The sequence below is a fragment of the Daphnia carinata genome, chromosome 5 (genome assembly GCF_022539665.2).
Source record: "Daphnia carinata strain CSIRO-1 chromosome 5, CSIRO_AGI_Dcar_HiC_V3, whole genome shotgun sequence".
In the NCBI taxonomy this organism is placed as follows: Eukaryota; Metazoa; Arthropoda; class Branchiopoda; order Diplostraca; family Daphniidae; genus Daphnia; species Daphnia carinata.
In genome coordinates, this window is record NC_081335.1 from 8,030,646 (window position 1) to 8,051,675 (window position 21,030).

Consider the following 21,030-nt stretch of genomic DNA (forward strand, 5'->3'; position numbering starts at 1 on the left):
TTTTTGTTTTAGGTTTTGTCTTATCAATCCTCCATTCGACTGTCGACAAGGGCTTCGGGTACCACTTGGTCTACAACTGACAACTCGGGCCTGATGGCGCCATTGCCAGTTGCTTCCGGCTTGCTTTTCACTTGATCCACTTTGGCTGTACGCAACGTTGCATTAAACCAAGGATGGCGTAATATATCAGCAGCTTCCAATCGCTGGCAAGGATCACGTCGGAGCAAATGGCGGATGAGACAGCGGGCCCTGGACGAGACAAAGTCGGGGACGGTGAAATGTCCCCGGATGATTTTCGTAAAGAGTCCAAACGGTCCAGAGTCTTGGAACGGATAGCGGCCGACGAGCAGCGTGTAGAGGATGATGCCCAGAGACCAAAGATCAGCTGCACGGCCAGAGTAGCGGGCGCCGCGACTCAACAACACTTCCGGTGTCACGTAAGCCGGATATCCGTGCTTCCGCCAAACGCCGTCGTCCGAATCCGATCGTTCCAGCACAATCGCTTCTTCCAGCGATTCCAATCTTAACTTGGACCTTTTTTTAATCGAAATCAAAATTAGTTTCTCGAAATATCAGAACTTTTTTTTCTTTAAATTTTACCTTTGTGGATCGGCAAATACGAAACGTCTGAGCTTTAAATCGGTTAGCACGACTCCGTGTTTATGACAATCAAACACTGCCTGTGCGGCTTGGCGAAAAAGATTTCTTGCTTCGTTCTCTTTCAGCCTGCGCTTCGATCTCAAGTACGAATGTAAATCGCCGTACGAGGCTGGCGAGAGGAGATAGAGCTTTGGCGTGTGTGCATCTCCTTCGGCATGGATGACGTGACAGACGGGCGTCACAACAGCGGAATCCCTCAAGCGATGATGAGCCTCTAGCAACGTGGCCGTCGACGGCGATGTCGAGCATTCGCGGCAAAAGTAGGTCTCTTCTGTGACCGTGTCGATGCAGCGACGCAGTGGTTGACTTTGAGGAGACACGGCACCTTCGATGCATTCCAGCAGTAAATAACGTTCGTTTAACAGAAGGATTTCAGCGGGGGAGACTTCGGGGGCCGCAGCTGGGATTTTGGACAAGAACGTCGGCGGCGAGAGGGGCGTCGGTGGGATAGCTTCAATCACATTTCCATTTGTGGTATCAGCCGAAACGTCGTCTGATTTTTGAATGGCCGTTTGTAGTGGTTTCCTTTGGGCCAGCTCGATATTGAGGGGGGGCAGAGTCGGTCGAGCCACCTGCATGGTTGCTAATGGCGAATAAACAACTCGGTCGTGGTGGATGGCACTGGGAGAGGTTGACACTAGACACAGCTGAGTCGGGTCAGGTAGGCACCAGCTGTTGATGTGAGTATTTCCAACAGCGTTGCAACGTTAACCAACGATTGACAAACCTGAAAAGGAAACGGGTAAAAAACGACGTTAGCTTAAAATATTTCATCACGAGGTGCGTTTCGTCACAGCTTTTGCTGCTCCAGCCACAAAAAGTGATTTCCCGCACGACACGTACACCAAATCATTGCGCAATAGTTTGACGGGAAGGGAATGGGGGCGGGACTTAGATACTTGTGACGTTTCGAAAAGTACCTCCCCCTTTTTTTTTTTGTTCTCCATTGAGAATGTAAAGCACAACAAAAAAAGGCAAATCCAGAAAATACTCGACGGTGCTGATGACGACACACGAAACAAGCCTTTGCAATCCAGGCCACCATCTTGCATCATGGCGCGATTGTAATACAAGGCCAGCCACAAATTTCGGTTTCCCTCGAATGTGAGAATTTTAGGTCCGAGAGCTCTTGACCGACAATAAGGTTTTCGAGGCCTTCTATTGCAATCATTTTTATACCCATTGTTTGTTTTGTTTTTTAAACTGTGAAAAAAAAGGAAAAACGAGAAAAACATTCACGTCCATAGCAAACCGATGGCGATGGCAAATATTTACGTTTTCCAAATGCGAACCACGGGAAAACCTGCTTAAGTGATATGGATTTGATGTGACAACAAAAATAGTCCTATCACCGAGACTTTGCTCCCACTCAACGTCCCACAACTACGACTGTCCCATCAAGTGAAAAGTCCGACAATGATTTCGAAATCTGATGAACGTTGGTAAACCATTGCACTTGTTGGGTGAAACGTGTTGCCCTTCTTTTTTTTTTCTCTTTGAATAACGAATTCCCAGTCTCTGTAGCATACGTGCACTACGGCATGAACACGTAAATGAAGGGTACGTGCAAAGCAACACGAACAAGTACACGTAGGATACGTGGAAACAAACACGGACGGTTTCAAACGAGCGCACTCGATATCTGCCGCTAGATGGCGAAAGATAACTGCCGGCCTTCATTTCTAGAGGACGTCACGCTAGCACACCCCAACAATAAGGTATGCCCTTTCGTCTTTCTCTTCGTAAACTGGATGGTGCAATCACTGACTTTAATTGACGATTCCAGATGTTCAAAAAGGAAGGAGCGACTGTTCAGTGCCACAAATAAACACGCAAATATTCTAGCAAATCCTAAAGGATTAGCTAAAGAAATCTTACCAAGTAAAACGATGAAACCATAGATGAATTCCAAGTGGGTCAAAATGAACATCCAGTTGCCAAAATGAAAAATTCTTTTCGAGGTTTTTGGGTTTCAGGGCTGGGAACAGGGGTTCCCAATTTTCGGGAGTCGTCTCGTGAATTTGGTAAGCTTAAATTTGGAGATACGGTAGGAAAACTTGAAGGTAATAACGTGTCGAATGGCTTCGACGGTAATCCCCACCGTTAAAATGGAAACAATTAACCAAAACAGAACGACGACGACGGTCCTGAAAATTGGGATTGGCCCTTCCCTTTCCTTCCACCGAAAAACTGAGAAGATGATAGGCGTCACACAAAACGAAGCGGGGTTGCAGTCTGCCCCGGTTGTAAGATTCCTTTAGCCTTTTTTAATTTTTTTTTTTTTTTCGACTTCGCAAAGAGCGACAGCAACAATCCTAAAGTCCGATCGCCATGATGGTCGAGCGATGACTGCGTCTGAAAGGCCGTGAGAGGCGTATGGAATGTCTGATTCTATTGGTGCACAAGGAACAACTCCTACGTCATCAATGGCCGCCCAACCTCTTACACCCAGCTCATTCCGCCTCGGGCCACCCGACGTTCCTTTTTAATGCATGTCGCAATTCCTCGTCTGTTCTTTCATCATACTTCCATAGTTTGAATTGAATCCTCCCCATTTTTGCTTTTAACGATGTTCATTTTCTCGGTGCTATGGTAGACATTTTCTCCTAGTTGGAGAAAGCTCAACGAATTCTTTCAATTTCGAGTAACAACTAGAATTGGTATTGAACAGTCTTGATCGAAATAAGCAGGGCGGTCTGCGCACGCGCAGTCAGCCATCACGTGACGGCTGTTGAATGACGTCGCTGGCCCGATAAAGGCGGGCCAAGTCCAAAGTCTGCCTTTGTAAGGCAAGGCGAAAGACACAACAGTTCGACTTGACCGTCGAGATATTATTTTCTGCTTCTTTTTTTTCTTTCTCTCTCTCTCTCTCTCTTTCAGAATACTTCCAGTTCTTTCCACTGTATTCGATGCTGAAGAGTTTTGTGTGAGACTAGTCTAATAATGTAGCTGTTGCCTCATCACTCTTCCAGTCCATCTCAAGGCAACGACATCACCCTGCAATGCGCGTTGCCAAGTCGCCTGCTAAAACACTTCGTCTTTCATTTATTTAACACGGAAGTTGGTCGGAATTGCTTATAGTTGGCGATGACGGCAGAGTGTTTTTCTTTTTCATGCAAGGACGCGGTGCAAGGCTGAGGTTGCTCAATTCCGCTGATTATTGATTAGGTATAGCTGTTGGTTCGTGTTTACAAGGATAAATGATTATCTCGATTCAAAGTGCATATAAGGATGTAAAGTTTATTTCGATATCTACCAGCATCGCAATAAAACTGTTGGGTGTTTCGACACATACAAAACAACAAATCTATTTCTGCTTGCACTCGTACGTAAGAAACGTTGTATAAACGACGCCTGCTCAGACAGGTGTCGGCAACACCGGGGTGCTGACGTAAAAATTAAAATGACGCAAGTCCATTTCGATATCGCGTTGCAATTGCTCCCACGTTCAAAAAGTGGGGTTGCCTATGACAACCGTCAATTGGATATCATGTTTGTATATTGAAAAAATAATCTTTTCAATATTTGATGGCCAATTTTTTGTTAAGTTAACCGAAATCTTTGCTACTCGAACCCGCGATTTAAAAGAAAATCAAAGATGAGTAGGAAATCTTTCTCGAAGGTGTGGTTGATTTCACGAATGTTTTGGAATACAACTGTTGATCATTTCCTTATATGGCGTCACATGAAAGAACGCGTACATATACATTTTGAAAGCAAATTTTTTTTTTAAACATTTACCTATTTGGAATGGAAAGCGATAAGCATTTCTTCTGTACGAAAAGAACATCTTTCCTAACCAAAAGGAAAACGGAAAATAAGAATAACAAGACGACTAAACTTTAAAGAATCCCCTCTGTCTCCATAGAAATGGAGAATGGAAAGGTAGACGGATGATAACACGACGAAAAAGAAAAAAAAAAGAGGGAGAACGATTGGCCTGAGGACATTTGTTTACCTATTTGAGTAGAGCGTGTTGGCTGCCGGCCCGTGCAACACCTTAGATATAAACGACCGGGGGTTGTGCTGGCTGAGGGACGTGAAAAAAGAACAAGAGGGAAATGAAAGAAGAAGAAGAAGAAGAAGAAAACCACCTGAGCAGGTTTTTTCCTTCTTCTTCTTCGTCTTGCCTTTCGGTACGACAAAACACGGCAGGGGAAATATTTGTATTCAGTCAGTGACGGAGCCAACTTTCCAACAGTCACAAGCTCCACACGCGTTCTCTCTTTTTCACCCAGTTTACAAAGAGAAAATAACAACAATCATCTGAAGATATAACGAACCATCGTTTTGTAAAATCAAGATGGTTATTCCGTGGATGGCATTCGTCATCTCCTCTGCTCTTCTGTGTCTCACTTCCGCATCAAAAGTGTCAGGTATGTTTTGCATTTGTTTTTCCAGTGGGCGCTGCGTTTTCGTAAACAGAAAAGGTGAAAGGTGCTGTTCAAGCAGACGACATCGTATTGCGTAAATTCGAGTTTGGCCATCACATCGACAAAATCCACTTTGATTTAAATGGCAAAACGACATTTTCAATGTAACACACATGTATGTTTCAATCATTAACCCGATCATTCGCCTCGCTCGTGAGAATCGGCTGCTCTTATCCCGCAGAGATAAAAAAAAATAAAAAATTCATTGACGTGGGAATTATTTTCTTGTAATGGAATAAAAAGTGAATGTTATTCCCTAAAAAACCGCATCTTAGCTCAACCAAGGCCATAATCACTGAGACTTGGAATATTCCCTCGGCTAGAGATTGTTAACTTTTGTTTGTTATTTTTTTTCCCTCGCATACAATAGGCGTACAACACAAAGTCAAATGCGACACGGCTGAAATGGCAGTAGAAATGATTCTACCTGATACTGTCACTGATGTTTATCTGGAAGGAATGAAAGAATACGGCAAAGACATTGGTAATCTATTGGCCTTTTCTTTTTCCTGTTCGTTACGGCGGATGGTTTGCAACAGCAATTCGTCAAATTCCGCGTATTTCTTTATCATATCGTTATACAGGTTGCCAACCGATGATGGAGGGTAACACGGCCTCTTTCCGCCTGTCCATCGCCCAGTTCTACCGTTGCGGAATGACCAAAGTCGTCGACCATACGAACGTTAGTTTTTTTTTCTTTCTTCTTCATTTTTTTTTTTTTTTCTTCAATTCGAAATTTTCCACGGCGGGCAAGTATACGGTATTCACATACCGGATGTTCATTTAGCCAAGTATTTTCTACAGGAAAAAAAATCAAAGTAAAAAAAAAATCTTGTAAAAAAAAATCAAGGGCCATCGAGTTTACTATCATCGGATTGTGGTCGAAAGTGAATCGCAAGAAAAGGAATCTATACTCGTTAAATGCGGGTGGATGCCACATCATCCGGAACGCCATCGCGCCAAACGTCAGGGGGACCAACTGTCACCGGATTTCCAGGAAGATGAGTATGAAGAAATTTTTTTAAGGCACAGTCATTGAGTCAAGATGTTAAAAAAGATTTGAAAAAATTATCCTATGAATCAAGGGAGTATGACATCACTGTAATTGAAGGACGAGCACCAGAGCCTATTTTGGGCATAGCCGTGCGCCAAAATGGCCAATTAGTCGGTTCGGATTTGAATGTTCAACCGGGAACCCTCCTGCAAATGGAAGTTTATCTGGATCCTAACAGCACTTCTACTTACGGCCTTAGAGTTTCTTACATGGACGTAACGGACCGACGAACCAAAGAGGAAACCATTATTCTCAACGGGTAAGTGAATTTAACTTTAAAATCATTTTTCAAATCACAATAAAATTCTTTATTCACTTAGATGCTCAGTAGATCCGTATCTCTTTGAGAATTTCAATACCGTCGATGGAGATACATTGACGGCTAGATTTAGAGCTTTCAAGTTCCCCGAGACCAACTTTGTCCTTTTCCGGGGTACCATTGATGTTTGTCTCGACCGTTGTTCGGGGGTTAGTAAACATTAAGATTTTTGAGTGTATATATTGCCCATTACGATTGTCTAACCATGCGTTTCTATTACACAGGTTGAGTGCAGTAACGACCAATTGGCTTTCGGTCGTAAAAGGCGAGCGGCATCACAAACAACAGGGGCAGCCAAGTTGGACCGGACCGACCGAGTTTTCGAAGTTTCAATGACCACCTTGGTCAAATTCGATGCTGAAACAGCCCTTCAGAAAGGTATTGAAATATTTATAAAAGTCATCCTACGTTTCAATAATGTTAAACGTAATTCCATTAGACGTGTTAGAATCAAGCCAGGCCAAAGGAGTAGACACGGTCGAACAACCCATTCAAGCACAACAATCGCAGTCACTGCTCAACGAATCTGAGCCGTCATCGAAAGCGTCGTCTGCTCCTCAGCAACCATCTGGTCACGTCGAACCACAACCAGAGCCTATTGCCGAATCTAAAGTATCACCATCGTTGGCTGCCAAGACTGATTCAACATTTTCGCTGGTCCTTTGCTTTATTGCTTTTGTGGCTTGCTTGTACAACAAGTACTAATCAAACTATTAGAATTTTATAGGGGACTAAACATCGATTAACTCACCTAACCCAAAATTTTTTAAATGTACTCTCCAAAGTGATGCAGTTGCGTTTCACCAGCTATTGTTGCTACCTTTGTACTATTGAATCGATTAAAAGCACCCGCCCGAAAGGCGTTTGCAAAAATAAAATCTAAATTGGTGGTCTCGCTTATGTTTGGGGTAGAGCACACTTGACGTCATCGACCCCGCTCCACTTTCTCGCAAACATCTCTGTGCCTCTTTTCTCTTCCATTTTTTTTCTAAACAGCGTACACATACCATTGATAGTTGCATTTTTTTTGGGGTGGGCTTCGGGTTCATTCTCTCTTTTAAAACGTGTCGTTGGCTTGCGAAAGAACTCCTAGTTGGGTATTGAGGTCAACAATAGGCTACTTGCTTCTAGGCGGGCCGAGGCCCCTCGACATAAGTTTCCCTCTCGGTCCCGTTTTTAACGTTTGATATGACATTATGGTTGTTGAACGAAATAGGCCAATTCTTTCACACGGCCTTTGTGCGCAATACGAAACGTTGGCTATAATGGTTTACAGTTGTCTTTTGTTACTAAATTAGGCAATATAATGTTGAAACTGAAAGGGATTCCATGTGTTCTATATTGGGATTGAGGACTCCCCGTTTGAAAAAAAAACAGGAAAAAAAGTGATAATTTTCCCCCTGCAGTCTGGTTGTTGTTTCTTTAAACCAGTATAGCTTGTTTGAGATGGGAAATATTTCGGCATTTCCGGTGTTTTGCGTCAATGGCCGTCTATTCTTGGCACATCATGTAACTTTTGGTTGGTATGGTACAACCCACAGGATGCAAGTGACGCCCTGCAATGAGGCAATATGGTAATCAGAAATGATTTGCCCAAAGAGACGAACGAAGACGATACGATTTAAATTACTCAATTTCTACGAAAAATCATTTACATTGAAAGTCGGAAAACCCAAGTTTATATTTCGTTTAGAAAGGACAATTCATTCACATTTGTCCTTTACACACTTTTAAGGACGCAGGTTGAATGAAAGCAGATCATCATAACTGAACAATTCCATTCATTTCGCCCTCGCCATTGACCGCTATTGTGGTCAGTAATTACACGAACTTCACTGACAAGTTTCCATTCAAACGCATGAGCCATTTAGAAAGCAAGCTTTAGCGCAGATACTTGGTTTGCCTGTATCAAGCAAACATAGCCTCTGTGGCGCAATTGGCTAGCGCGTTCGGCTGTTAACCGGAAGGCTGGTGGTTCGAGCCCACCCAGGGGCGTAACTTTTTTTCCCTAGAATAAGAAATTTTTCTCTTATGGTTTATAAAATGGGGACTAGTTTAAGACTGAATCACTGGATGACACGTTAAATTCATAGGGAACACGTGTAGGTGTATTGAGAGGATATCGTTTTATAATCGAAAAAAGATACAATTTCACAGATCTTGCCATGTAAGGTGTAAGACAATATATCATTGGTAAATGGACAATTTTCGCATTGACACAGGCGAATGGGTGAAAACTCGGCACAAATGGATGAGAAGACGAAAAGGAGAGAAATAGAAGAAAAATCTTTTCGAACTTGAAGATGAGAAGAAAATCGAAGCAAAGTTTAAGGAAATGTGGCAATAAGCAAGGGAGAAAAAGTCGAAAGATATCGATGGAAGAGGAGGAATGTCAAGACGGCACATATTCATATTTTTATCAAATGTCATGGCACTTGATCTCTACTTTTTCTAGTATCCACAGTCAGCAACTGCAAGTTCCTGTTTTGTTTCCGCCTTTAAAATCCCTGTTGCGTCACAAATACAGTCTCTTGCCATGAGGTCTCACTAAATAAATGTCTCATAAATATCTGGATAAATAGAACATGGAAGGAATGCTTTTGCTCCAATAGTTCACATCACTTTTAAATCAAGAAAAGGGAGAGAAAAAGACTGGTGTAGGGTACGCATTTGGGTAAGTGGGCAAGAGGGGAAACAGACCGACTAGCTCTCGTTACTTCACCATATTACCTCATTGTTTCATGTAAAAGCAAGACTCATTCTTTCCTCTTGCCTCACACAGTGATTTCTTAATAGACTGTGAGGTTTTTGGCGTTGTGAACAAATCTTTTTCAACTTTAAAAAATTAAATAAACTTTTCGAAAAAAACAAAATCGAAGATCATTTCTTCCAATACAACCAGAGAACTACCTGGCACAGGGCCAGCACTAGAACGACCAGGTAAAGGTCACGAGATGTCGATCCACGCGCCATCCTCTTTGGACCCATCATCTGATGTTGTTGCAACACCATTGACTGAATGCTGTTCTGAATCCGGTTCAATTTGTCCTGCGTTTCCCGATGCGATTCTTCCAGGTACTGCAGTACATGATTCCAGCTATTTGCACAACAAAATCTTTTGTAAATGATGTTTATTTTTTTTTGCAAAACAAAATTTACCTGGTAGGGCCACTCCTCAACTGGCGCTTATCACCCATCAATCGACTGTCGTCTTCAGAGCTATGTATCTGATCACCTTCGGCTGAGGAACTGATGCTTCCGTCAACATTCCTTCGTCGTATGGCACTTGTTCCATTGGCATTAGACTCATTCAATGGCTTCCGAAATTCAGCACCGTTTGGCGATAAGACCAACTGTTGCCTAATTGATTCGGATTGCCTTTCGACACTGACTATGCTGGCCTCACGAATCATTGGCGTTCGATGCCGAGTTTTAGTGGCAATAACAAAGTTACTTTCGTACTGGACAACGTCATTGCGCTGATCCCAAGGGCGGACATCGGCATGTCGGTAATGCCATGAATCAGTCACGGGATCCAATTCAAAGCAGCGAGGGATCCACGTTTCATTTTGAGATATTCGCAATTTGGTGGCCTTTCTTTGCTCCTCTTCCAAAATTGTTTTCTCGCTTGTAGCCAATTCCTAATCAATGGAAAGCGGAAATGTACAATCCGTTTTATTATACGAGATGAATAAAATGCTGACCTGATTTTCTTGACGAATGGCGGCTGCGACTTTGCTCCACAATTTATCCGATTCATAGTCAAGCTGTTCTTCCGGTGCTACAGTCCAACGTTTGAGCCTCGTAGCTCTGACTTCTGACGTCGGGTTCCACAGCGTTTGCTTCTCGCCCGTTCGTTTATCTTCGATGGTGATGCAGTCATCCCAATAGCCGGAAATGGTGGCCAGCGTTTCTTTGCCCAGTCGAAGTTTGCCCGTTACGTAGTTCATGAAATCGGCGCCGCCAATCATTGGCTGTAATAAAAATCGGAATGAGGAGTACTAAAAAAAATTTAATGAATTTATGACGTTAGATGGCAGTACCTTGAGTTTGAATTCCAAATCGGCCCGGTAGCCCGTCTTTTCGCATTTGAGATAGACTTCGCCGCCCATTTCCATAGTGAGCGTTCCCAACAAGATTCCCTTACAATGAGCGTAAGGCATGGTGATGACGTAGTCCTCACCACGGGGAAGTAACGTCAGCCGGGCAGATCCATCCAAAAGGGCGGACAACGAATTCCCTACAGATAAACGATGTGTTAAGTGGTCATTAGGTCTACATATATTGGTAAGGTTGTACCGTAAAACTTGGATTTAGCCAGTATAGTGGCCGAGAGAGTAAAGCCATCTTTACGGTTGGTGACGTACAAAGCCGAGATGGGCGGATGGTGAGACACCTGTTCGGCTATATAGAACGTGGTCGATCCATTGGGATGCTTCCAACAACATCGAAAAAGCTCTCCCAGAATAGGATTGTAGGGTTTCTTTAGTCCCTTCGGCTTTTTATAGAAACCAGAGAGATACCATTGAACCACCGTTTTCATTCGCGTGAAAGGATCATCCTCCAAAACCGCCCTACAATGAAAAACAAAAAATGCACCATAATTAAAAAGAATACTAAATTAAAGGTATGGTGAAAGGAGGGTCAAAGTCTCACCTGGATAAGATGTCCGCGTGATAATAATAATCAGACAATTTATCGAGAAATGAGCGCGGCTCTAGGATGAACGTAGGCAAGACTACTTTTGACAAATCCATTCCTGGACGCACTTGTTTGACAAGGAACCAAATTAAGCTCTTGTTATCATCTGCTAATTCTTCCGTCAGCTCGCCAGTCTTTTAATAGAAATTATATTAGGTTATGATATCATTTTTTAAAAGATAAGGGCACATTACCGATCCAAATTCTTCTTCCTGTTGGATGACGTACGTCGTCTCGATAGGCGATTCATCGAGTGATCTCAACTCATCTTCCTCAGATTCCGAATCTGAATGATGCGAATCGTGGCGTGTACGAGGAAGACGTGGCCCCATCGTGGCGAAATCGGCAACATCCACCACAGAACCGGACCGACGCTCAGCTTCCATCATATCATTTTCATCCGTATGACTAGTATCGTCGAAATCTAAAGAGGAACAAAAAAGCCAAGAGCGGCAAGGACTCAAAAAAGCTGTAATTAAAAGCATCTACACTAAGAAAAAACCGCAAATGCCTTGGCCCATTACCACAATCTTGTGGTTCTAACAATTTCCTCAACGAATCGTGCGGAAACCGAGCAAAATAACGAATTTTTCGCAATTGCGGTGAATTGTTTAAACTCGAGCAGGTGGATTGGGCACTCATAGGAGTTGATTCATTAGAGGAGAAAGAAGGTGAAATTATGGAAACCAATGGAACTCTTAGGGATTCAAGTGCTGGATCTAGCGCTATTGTTTACGGTGGCAGGATTGAATTGTTTAAATGACAAACATCATTCACTTCCACCACCAATTGCGCAATGCAAGTTCAACGTTCAAAATATCGTTTTGATCGTACCTTGATCTTTAAAATGTTTTTCGAAATCCGAATCGTTCCAGTGAATTTCGCCGCTTTGAGAGGCTGGCGCACCACAACTTGGCTGTCCAGACGTAAGGTCCGAGACAAGTCCTTCGGCCACATTGGTGCTTCGAGTGCTCATGGACCGGATCAGCAGCGACGAGCACTTCAAGGCTAATTCAAGAGCATCCATCCAACACTTGCCTGCCCCTTGCGACGACACTCGAAAAATCAAATGAGAAGTGGGGAGCGGTTGAATTGGCGCGGCTGTATAAAAGTAAAATGTTTTTAGTTTAAAATTTTTGGGCTATTCTTTAATGTTTGCTAATTATTGCTTACGAATTGTTTCCCCGAGGGGCCCTTTAGGCGCCCATATCGATTGGTCCAGAGGGTGATAGAGTTTGAAACAGAAACCGTCTTTTTTCGAGGGACGTTCTATCAATTTGCACATGCTCAACAGAATCGTCCCCACCCAATCCTGCATGAAATTTATAATTAATAATTTATGGTTAAAAACATGACGTAGGATGGCTAAAATAATTCACCTTTGCCTTGTCACTTTTGTAAAGCAAAATGACACCTGGTTTCAGTATGCACCACAGCTTTGTCCAGCTCTTCAGCATTCCCCTCACTAAAACAAGATTGTGTTTTAAAAACCTGGTGTGTATAATGTTTTACCACGTAAGTGAAATAAGGAATTACCTTTGAGCCAGTCTGCTAAGACAACAACAGCTGGGTCTTTGAAGGAACACAGCAGCTCGTTGGCAGCTTTTTTCTTTTCGAACCTGTAGTTTTTCCTCTGCAGCTTGTAGGACTCTTTCCTTGCCACCATATATCCAGATGCTGGAGCTGTTCCAGGACTGCTAGAAGGCGCTGGATCTCCATTTCCCGGTCCCTGCCAGTCAAGTTGTTGAGTCTCATTGCAAAGAACTGGATCTATAACAGACTGCGGCACCTGGGCACTCTCTGTAGACGAAGCATTTTTGAACTTGTTTGGTGTGGATGTGTAGGGATTTGGTGAAGAAGGCTGTGAAGGAATAGGTTCTACAGAAGAACGATCCATTTCCTGAGTACAGCCACAGATTACCTACCCTAAAGTGAAGTGGTTGAATTTTGTGCAATATGGGAGGTTACCTATTTCAATTGTCCTCAGACTTGTTATAAACAAATACTCAAATAAAATGGAAAACAAAAACACTGGACTGCTTAAACTTCAACATCTCGCAAAGTTTCATTCGAAAAACAAACAAAATCCAGTGATTATGGATCGAACGGATTACCTGCTAGCATTAGCCAGAGAGAGTGTGTAAATGTCAATAACAAACGTACGTCGTGACGACGACGACGAGTAACTACGTTGAAGAAAACACCGGGCTAAAATAGCAAGTTAGGACATGCACAGTTTCACTCGCTCCATTCGAAATGAAGAAAACAAACGATGCTAGCATCACTAATAGAAAAAAATTGTCGTGATAGTCAGTCACGAGATGCTGACGACGGCCAGGCAAGGCAAAATTCAATAAACAGACAGCACGGCACACAGTGCAGCATTAACGAGAGGAGCATACAGTTCGGAGCAGCGACTATGGCAACCGGACAACATGGGGGAGGATCAGAACTAGCAACCATCCGTTGCCTTTCTGACATAAAGCGTAACGCACAGCGCGTTTGTCAAGCCTCAAGACCGAGAAAAGATAACGCCTTCCCTGAACAAGTGTGCATGAGAAAACAACCGCCCGCTGAACCGCTTCTTGCCGTCGCTTGTTTTTTACTAGTGCTCTTTTTTGGATAAGGGAATAGAGCTGATGTTGCTTGCTACGAGTACGATCGTTAACGATGACTTGAGCAAGAGCTCGTTAACGAACAGTAGGGCCACATCCTCTTTTTATTGATCCAACCATCATTATTTTGGCTGACTCTAGGTTTCATTAAAGATCATAGACTGTTGACGTCTCATAAGGTTAAAAGTATCTTTCTTTTTGTTTTTGTTACCCATTCCCATTGTGCAAATGTCTCTAACTGGGTAACTGTAATACGCACTCCATGCTTTTATCGAAACATGAGATAGACTATCAGTTGTGTTCATTACGTCCATATGATCAGATTGCAAAAATAAATTGCTGCATTAACAAAACAAACAATTTGTGCATCGACTCGTGCACTCACGTTCTGCATCAAAGAAAGCCTAACAATAAAGACCTGGATGCTGAACGATCTTAAGCAATGAATCGATCAAGGCAATCGTGTGCTCTTTCATGCGAGATGCGACTGCAAGCTATTTCCTCACAAGATTGGAATGCAATTATTCACGACAATCTGATGTACGCAAGGCATTCGCCAACCAAGGCGCACTGCGCTATATAGCTGCTGCAAACGGACGGCCAGCCTTTTTTGTAAGAGACCAATTTCAACGATCGAAACTTCTTGCCTGGAACGGAAATCAATATCTTTGCCGCAACCCTGCAACTCGTCTATCGTATTCGACGTCCTGCACCAGTACTATTCCAGGTATGACCTCAGGCAACAGTTGACAGTTGCAGCATAACAATAAGTACGTTTCGTGCATGACTGTTCCTTACAAAAAGCACTCACCGTTCTATTAGTTCAATTTAATACTTTGTTTTCCCCATCCAATAGCTGACACAACAACCGCGTCCGAACTTTTTTTTCCAGGTAATGCTAACATGAAACTTTCTTGCTACGCTAGCACGTGAAACAACGTTCCTTGTGGGCAGCCAGAACTTTAAGGTACTGAGAAAAAGAGAGCAAAGGCACAGTCCTGTTTTTTTGCGGTGCTATTTTATCGCCTAGCTTGAAACTACTTGAGAACGTGCAGAAGACGCATATGGAAATGATCGTTTATTCAAAAACGGATGTTTACAGTAAGAATCTGGTAGAAAAGAAGAAAAGCAAAGGGTAAATTTAGCGCTTGTTCCTTTTATTGCCAGGGGGCGGGCTTTGAAGCTGGAAACTGGAGTTGGCGGACTGCAACGACTGCGCAGAGCTACCAAAAAAACCTAAAGTTGCCAATACAAAAACAAAAATAAAGGGGGAGGAAAAAAAAATAAACAAAAATTGAAATAAAAAAAAGGGGTGTTTCAAAACATTCTTCATAAACTGTAAAATAGTACAAGCCAGCAAAAGAAGCTGACAGCTACTGGATTGGTTTATTGAAATTGGTCCATTCTTTGGTCCAAGAACTTGTACCTGCCGATCGGCTTGGCGTTCCGAAGGTTAGACTACCTGCACTACTACTCGGCAGAACAGAACTACTATTAGCTAACGAGGAGCCAAAACTCAGGCCTCCACTAGTGCCACCACCTATGCCGGAACCAGAACTTTGAACAGCACTGGTTAGATGATTCAACGTTCGAGATAGCGGATCCGAAGTGCCTATCCACATTAGAATGGAAATGAAGTACTGAAAAACTAGCGATTAGCAAATGTGTTCCATACCTCCAAATGGCGATGGCCCACTTCCAATTTTGTTCAATTGAGTAACTAATGACGATTTGGAAGGGACATGGCTCTTAGAGGCAAAAATATCTGCCGGATCACCCAAGACCCGTCGTCTGTAAGTTAAATAATCGTCTTTGTAGTTTTGAAGAGAGGTATGAATCACGTGGACACGTCCAGCCAACAACACAAAGGCCTCGTGTAATTTTTTCATCGTCCCCATCAATTCTGAAACGAAATTTTTGCAAAAAAAAAGGGAAAATGTTATACAGAAAGTGCTGTGCCACAATGCGTTCTCTACCTTGAGGTGTTAATGCTTGTTGTTTGCTCATGGCCAAGAGATTTCTTTCTGTATCTTCGATTTGTTGCCTACGAAAGGGCAGAATGAAGTGAAAAAGCTTCAGAACAAAATTACAAAATTAATTACTTGTAAAACTGCATTCGTTGTTCGAAATCGGTCACTAAACGCATAAAGTATTCAAGAGGCGCAGTGTTGTCCAACTGCATGCTAGGTGCTGTTTCTTTCGTACGCTGTGCAATTTCAGCATTTTTGATTTCCTAAACACCAATTAAAATGAGTCCTCTACTTCTTACATGGAACAGCATAGTGCGACTTACGAGTGCTACATCATGCTTCAGCTTGTGAACCAGGGCAGAATGCTGTTGAATGTTATTGGCCAGATTGGAGAGGATATTCTTCAGCGTTTCAACTTCTTCGCCAATTTTTTCTGGGGCTTTGCTACTCCCTCGACTGACCTCGTCTTTTTTTGCTTTTTGTTCTTTCACGTGCTTTCTATATATCAAACAAAGATTTCACTTTTAGAGCAAAGAAAATGCTGGTTGTCAACTTACTTGAATTCTTCTACTGATTGAGCTATCTCAGCAGGGACTGGCATTTCATTAAAAGCTTTGGAATCAGATTTTCCTTGTGAGTTTGATGCTAGAGTCGAAAAACAAATGTTTTTAATGAAGTCAACACATATTACTTGAAAAATGTGACGTGACAAGCTTACCAGCAGGATCACCTCCGAATGGTGTGGAATTAATACCCCCAAGGCCAAGAGAAGGTGCTGTTGTTGTAGTTGATATGACATTGGTAGAAAGCCCAGATGAAGGTGCACTTGATGCTGAGCCCAATCCAAATCCTGAAATGTTTAGTCAAATTTTAAAAGGAAAACATTAGACCAGTTGCTGAAAGAACTTTAGTAATAGAGAACATTTGGTATATTTGGAATACTTCATGACGTTCATATCCAAATGACTATGCCACTAAAATTTAGGTTTATAGATTTGGTAGCATTGACAAACATATTTTAAAAACTATTCGGAAAAGAGACCTTATAACCTAACTAAAAAAAAACAGACTACTTTCCAATGTGAAGAGATTCTGAATCCCTATTCATTAACTTAAAAGGGCCTAGTGTCTATAAATCACCTGTTGCATTAAATCCTCCAAATCCAAAAGAAGCTCCTGTCCCTGATGTAGTGACAGTTGCAGTGTTTGAAGGGGCACTTGTAAAACTGAAAGCCTGTGTGGCTTGTGGTGTTGATCCAAAGCCAAAACTGACCGTTGAAGTAGTATTGGTCGCCCCTAATTGAAAACCTCCAGCTTGCTGAGGAGCAGTAGAGGTTCCAAACGAAAATGGTGCAGCGCTGCTAGTTGCAGTACCAAAGGAGAACGAAGAACTTGATGGTGCAGGGCTAAAGAAAAAGGAAATAAGACAAGAAAAAAGAAAAGGTTACACTACTAGGAATTCAATGTACAGCATCAAGTCAATTCTTACTTGCCAAACGATGGGGCACCAAACGTCTGTGCTCCAAACGCGGAAGGTTGTGAGGGTTGATTAGAAGGAAAATTAAAAGACATAGTGATATTTTTTTCCAAATTTTTTACAACATTTAAATAATGTGGCAAAGCCAAACGACAGCAGAATATACTCAACAGATATTACTAACGTTTATCGTTAGTCATTTGTTTTTTTCTCTTGTAACAGCGCTGCCGGATTGATTGAACTGGAACCATTGGATTGGGACAGGATTACAATAAATTTCTTTGTTACATAACACGCAATAAGTAAAAAAATTCTATAAAAATAATTCAAAAAATGTAACGAAAGATGAAAAGCAGCAGAGAATAACAGCAGACGAATGTCTCCTTGCAGCTCACAACAGTAAGGTATGGTACAGCGGCCACCTGGTGGCCGAAAACGAAAACGGAAGTTATAATAATATGGTATCGTAACTACACGACTGTTTTTCCTATATTAGGAGGACCGAAGACGCCGAAATCCCGACATTACACCTAGCGGTGATAACCGAAGACATTAAGCGGGAAGAAACGCGATTGCTGCCGTTCCAACGGGAAGTATTAGCCGTACTTTTTCAATAGCTAAATTCCAATAAGCCATTTAAAAATTCTTTTTTTTCTTTTTACCTAGGTATGGGCCTAGGCCGCAGCATTAATGCTGCGGCAGTGGGGTTATTAGGAGGACCGAAGACGCCGAAATCCCGATATTTTACCTGGCGGTGATAACCGAAGATATTAAGCGGCGAAAAACGCGATTGCTGCCGCTCCAACGGGAAGTATTAACCGTACATTTTAAGTAGACTAAATTCCAATAAGTAATAATTAAAAAACTTTTTTTTCTTTTTCCCTAGGTATGGGCCTAGGCCGCAGCATTAATGCTGCGGCAATGGGGCTAGTCTCGGGACGAACCTGCGCGCTTCAGGTGAGACTGGCTGCAGCATGCCCAACCCAGGCTTTGCCTGGTCTGCAATGTGTTCTTGAGTATAAATTGCCCAAATGGTGGCCTGCTTGCTCACGCAGGCCATCCCACCCCCTATTGACGGGGAAGCGAGTGGCGGGAGAGCCGAGCCAAGGCGGACTATGAGCAATTTGAATTAAAAAGTCCGCCGGATGGTGTACAGACTGCACGGGCAAGGGCTTATTGGCCTTCTCAAGAATGAACAGTCGCGCATGGCCTGAGCGCCATGCGGAATGCATTACATACAATCGTCTACCTGAATTTGAAAAGTAGCAAAGTTTAATTGCTGAACTATCTAACCAATAGCTAGGCAGACCTCTCCTACTTACCATATTCAAACTCACATTTCAAGCAACCTATTTACAAGCTAACAAGAAGATGCCTTTACCTGTGTTCCCGAAACCAGAAGAGAGATACGTGGAGGAGGGGGAAGAGATGAAGGAGGAGGATGAAGAGGAGGAGGCTTGGTCTCTGGCTGATGCTAAGGCCGTTGTTTTGGCTAAGGAATGGGCTGAGTTTGTCATTAAGGCTGGGCCTTTGGATGTGGATGAGGATGTGAAGGTGGCGGCTATAGCTTTCCTTCAGACTTTGGCTGAGAATGTGGCTAAGGCTGCGGATGGGAATGAGGATGAGGAGGACGATTGGGTTTTGGCTAATGCTTGGGCTGTGTTTGTGTTTAAGGTTGGGCTTGCGGACGTGGATGAGGAGGTAAAGAAGTTAGCTCAAGCTTTAGTTTTTGCTTGCGATGAGAATTTGGCTAAGGCCGAGAATGGGTATGTGGATGAGGCGGAAGAGGAGGAGGATGCTGATATAGAGGCTTTTACTATGACTTGGGATATAGATGCGGACGTGAAGGAGGCTGCTCGGGCTTTTATTGACATTTGGAAAGAACATTTGGCCAAGGCTGAGGATGGGGATGTGGAGAAGGAGGAAGCGGAGGAAGCTATAGCTTTGCTTGCGGCATGGATTGGGATTTCAGCTAACCCTGAGAATGTGGCGGAAGAGAAGGAGAAGGAGGAGGATGATGAAGAAGGTGATAAGACTTTGGCTGAGATTTTGGCTGAAATTAAGGCTCAGCGTGTGATACCTGTCAATATTGGACCGTCCACACCAGTGGGTAAGCGTAAACGGGAAGAAGATGTTACAGAAACTCTTCCTGAAAAGAAACGGCCAAGGCGATGATCCTTAAATTTAAATTATTAGTAGCGTGCATTCTCAAAATTGTGTGCATGTCTGTGTGAATGTGTGTGTGCAAATGTGTGTACCTTTGGTATGAATAATCTTGTCAAAATTCTTGGTGTGTGTGATGTGTGTGTGTGTGTGTGTGTGTGTGTGTGAATGTGTTTGTATATATCACAGTTTGGTTCTAGTTTCAAAATGCACTGCTTTAAACCTAACAAAATTGTCTTGTCTTTTCATTCGGTTCTATAATACGGGGGTAGGGGGAGAGGATGCAAGCGGGGCTAGAAGTCAGTTGTAGGCTATTCATATTTCAACCAGAAAGGTATGGTCCAATATTTAGACGATGCATTGGATTTCACTCAAAGCACGTTAGTTAAGAAAGCGGGCGCACGTATTTAGTTAGGATACGTTTTCCATTATTGTGTTTTGCTCTTGCGGCTGCTAGTGTTGCATTTATTACCCAGATGATATTGTACATTGTAATAGTATGCCAATGCCCAATAAAGTTGTCTTGTCTTTTCATTCGGTTCTATATATGCGGGGTTGGGGGGAGAGGAGGGAAGCGGGGTTAGAAAGCAGTTGTAGGCTATTGATATTTCAACTAGAAAGGTATGGTCCAACATTTAGACGATGCATTGAATTTCACTCAAAGCACGGTACTTATGAAAGTGGGCGCACGTATTTAGTTAGGATACCTTTTCCGTTATTGTGCTTTGCCCTTTAATTAAATTAAATAATTTATACTTCCTTATTTTCGGTAATTGCTGTTATTCAAAATATTTTTCATTTTACCATTTAGTTTAATAATTGATTGAAGTCATACGCTGAGTTCCCATAGCAAAGTCATGATGGGAGGGGTGTATTATATTGCGAAACCTGAACTGCAATGAAGAATGGAGTGTACTGTACTGTATAGTTAAGTCGCCAAATAACGCGAACTAAACACAGTTCTGACAACATAGACTCGAGAAGTCTCATACTTTCGAAGCATTAGTCTACAGAGTAAGTTTACCGTAGCAGAAAATCCATAACTTAAAGGTTTCAAACAGCGTCTGAGTACACTATAATTGGATTTCAAATGTGTAGACACAAGTAGACTAGAAAAAAATTTATCCCATTACATCTGCAACGCAATAAAATTTTTTAAAGAAACTAGTCCTTGCACGGTTGCAGTAGTTTCCCTGTAGATATAATAGGTTTAGAACAAACAAAGCAGTTGCGTATAAAGAGGAGACAGTTTTGTTGACGGTCGACCCAGTTGAAAAAAGTGAACGAACTAGACAGGCTAGCACGCTCTCGATTGCCAAAAGACTGTCATTAAATCGGTGCACAGCTCCGTTAAGAATGTCCGTACAAATTTCAAGTAATGCAGTGTCAGTTTATTGGCAGAATCAAACTGAAAATTTGAGTGAGCTGTTGAAAAGACTCTTCCATAACATTCGCTGTGCAAGCCGTCGTTATCGTGTTCATAGCGAATACGATCGACTCAACGATCCAATCATTTCTAAAGCTTATTCAACAATGTTGTCAGCCGAGAGTACGTGCTCTGGTGGACCGAAACGCCGTTTCTTGAGATGAAATCTCGATCTTCATGGACTTGAACTCCACAATCGCGTAACATCTTTA

The 21,030-nt window shown here is 42.6% G+C and overlaps 4 protein-coding genes and 1 non-coding gene across 7 annotated transcripts; 2 read left to right on the forward strand and 3 right to left on the reverse strand.

Moving 5' to 3' along the window:
* Nucleotides 1-13: 13 nt before the first annotated feature.
* On the reverse strand, nucleotides 14-3,048 carry LOC130702891 (tribbles homolog 2-like). Its single transcript, XM_057524505.2, has 3 exons — nucleotides 2,539-3,048; nucleotides 601-1,387; nucleotides 14-534 (listed from the first exon to the last, which is right to left on the reverse strand). Exons 2-3 carry the CDS (start codon nucleotides 1,236-1,238, stop codon nucleotides 24-26), a joined length of 1,149 nt encoding a protein of 382 aa, XP_057380488.1. The 5' UTR covers nucleotides 1,239-1,387; nucleotides 2,539-3,048; the 3' UTR covers nucleotides 14-23.
* A 1,793-nt stretch (nucleotides 3,049-4,841) lies between these two features.
* Nucleotides 4,842-7,355, forward strand: LOC130702890 (uncharacterized). Its single transcript, XM_057524504.2, has 8 exons — nucleotides 4,842-5,036; nucleotides 5,464-5,577; nucleotides 5,678-5,775; nucleotides 5,944-6,098; nucleotides 6,179-6,406; nucleotides 6,468-6,615; nucleotides 6,691-6,844; nucleotides 6,906-7,355. The coding sequence occupies exons 1-8, from the start codon at nucleotides 4,964-4,966 to the stop codon at nucleotides 7,169-7,171; spliced, it is 1,236 nt and encodes a 411-aa protein (XP_057380487.1). The 5' UTR covers nucleotides 4,842-4,963; the 3' UTR covers nucleotides 7,172-7,355.
* A 1,032-nt stretch (nucleotides 7,356-8,387) lies between these two features.
* Nucleotides 8,388-8,461, forward strand: Trnan-guu (transfer RNA asparagine (anticodon GUU)). Its single transcript has one exon. It is a non-coding gene; the product is annotated as a tRNA-Asn (tRNA).
* A 482-nt stretch (nucleotides 8,462-8,943) lies between these two features.
* LOC130702886 (oxysterol-binding protein-related protein 8-like) lies at nucleotides 8,944-13,170 on the reverse strand. The gene is made up of 11 exons (XM_059495248.1): nucleotides 12,704-13,170; nucleotides 12,547-12,632; nucleotides 12,341-12,479; nucleotides 12,002-12,268; nucleotides 11,362-11,591; nucleotides 11,123-11,301; nucleotides 10,766-11,040; nucleotides 10,510-10,706; nucleotides 10,171-10,440; nucleotides 9,626-10,107; nucleotides 8,944-9,563 (listed from the first exon to the last, which is right to left on the reverse strand). The coding sequence occupies exons 1-11, from the start codon at nucleotides 13,062-13,064 to the stop codon at nucleotides 9,347-9,349; spliced, it is 2,703 nt and encodes a 900-aa protein (XP_059351231.1). The 5' UTR covers nucleotides 13,065-13,170; the 3' UTR covers nucleotides 8,944-9,346.
* A 1,677-nt stretch (nucleotides 13,171-14,847) lies between these two features.
* Nucleotides 14,848-17,430, reverse strand: LOC130702989 (nucleoporin p58/p45-like). 3 transcript variants are annotated; one of them, XM_059495512.1, is made up of 10 exons: nucleotides 17,242-17,430; nucleotides 16,893-17,158; nucleotides 16,471-16,602; nucleotides 16,310-16,397; nucleotides 16,076-16,250; nucleotides 15,885-16,015; nucleotides 15,759-15,826; nucleotides 15,458-15,685; nucleotides 15,320-15,394; nucleotides 14,848-15,018 (listed from the first exon to the last, which is right to left on the reverse strand). In XM_059495512.1, the coding sequence occupies exons 1-10, from the start codon at nucleotides 17,322-17,324 to the stop codon at nucleotides 14,924-14,926; spliced, it is 1,341 nt and encodes a 446-aa protein (XP_059351495.1). In that variant the 5' UTR covers nucleotides 17,325-17,430; the 3' UTR covers nucleotides 14,848-14,923. The 3 variants fall into 3 exon arrangements, with proteins under 3 accessions (XP_059351495.1, XP_057380596.1, XP_057380597.1); XM_057524613.2 differs by having other exon boundaries at nucleotides 15,209-15,394; nucleotides 17,242-17,429; XM_057524614.2 differs by lacking the exon at nucleotides 15,320-15,394.
* Between the last annotated feature and the right edge of the window lie 3,600 nt (nucleotides 17,431-21,030).

Coding starts and splice junctions, on each gene's coding strand:
- LOC130702891 (XM_057524505.2), bottom strand. CDS start 1,238: ATGCAGGTGGCTCGACCGACTCTGCCCCCCCTCAATATCGAGCTGGCC. Junction 535..600: donor GTATTTGCCGATCCACAAAG/GTAAAATTTAAA, acceptor GATTAAAAAAAG/GTCCAAGTTAAGATTGGAAT.
- LOC130702890 (XM_057524504.2), top strand. CDS start 4,964: ATGGTTATTCCGTGGATGGCATTCGTCATCTCCTCTGCTCTTCTGTGT. Junction 5,037..5,463: donor TTCCGCATCAAAAGTGTCAG/GTATGTTTTGCA, acceptor CGCATACAATAG/GCGTACAACACAAAGTCAAA. Junction 6,099..6,178: donor CCGGATTTCCAGGAAGATGA/GTATGAAGAAAT, acceptor CTATGAATCAAG/GGAGTATGACATCACTGTAA.
- LOC130702886 (XM_059495248.1), bottom strand. CDS start 13,064: ATGGATCGTTCTTCTGTAGAACCTATTCCTTCACAGCCTTCTTCACCA. Junction 10,707..10,765: donor GGCTAAATCCAAGTTTTACG/GTACAACCTTAC, acceptor GTTTATCTGTAG/GGAATTCGTTGTCCGCCCTT. Junction 9,564..9,625: donor TTGAGGAGTGGCCCTACCAG/GTAAATTTTGTT, acceptor TTGTGCAAATAG/CTGGAATCATGTACTGCAGT.
- LOC130702989 (XM_057524613.2), bottom strand. CDS start 17,324: ATGTCTTTTAATTTTCCTTCTAATCAACCCTCACAACCTTCCGCGTTT. Junction 16,603..16,892: donor TGGAGGATTTAATGCAACAG/GTGATTTATAGA, acceptor TAAACATTTCAG/GATTTGGATTGGGCTCAGCA. Junction 15,395..15,457: donor TGGGCCATCGCCATTTGGAG/GTATGGAACACA, acceptor TAATGTGGATAG/GCACTTCGGATCCGCTATCT.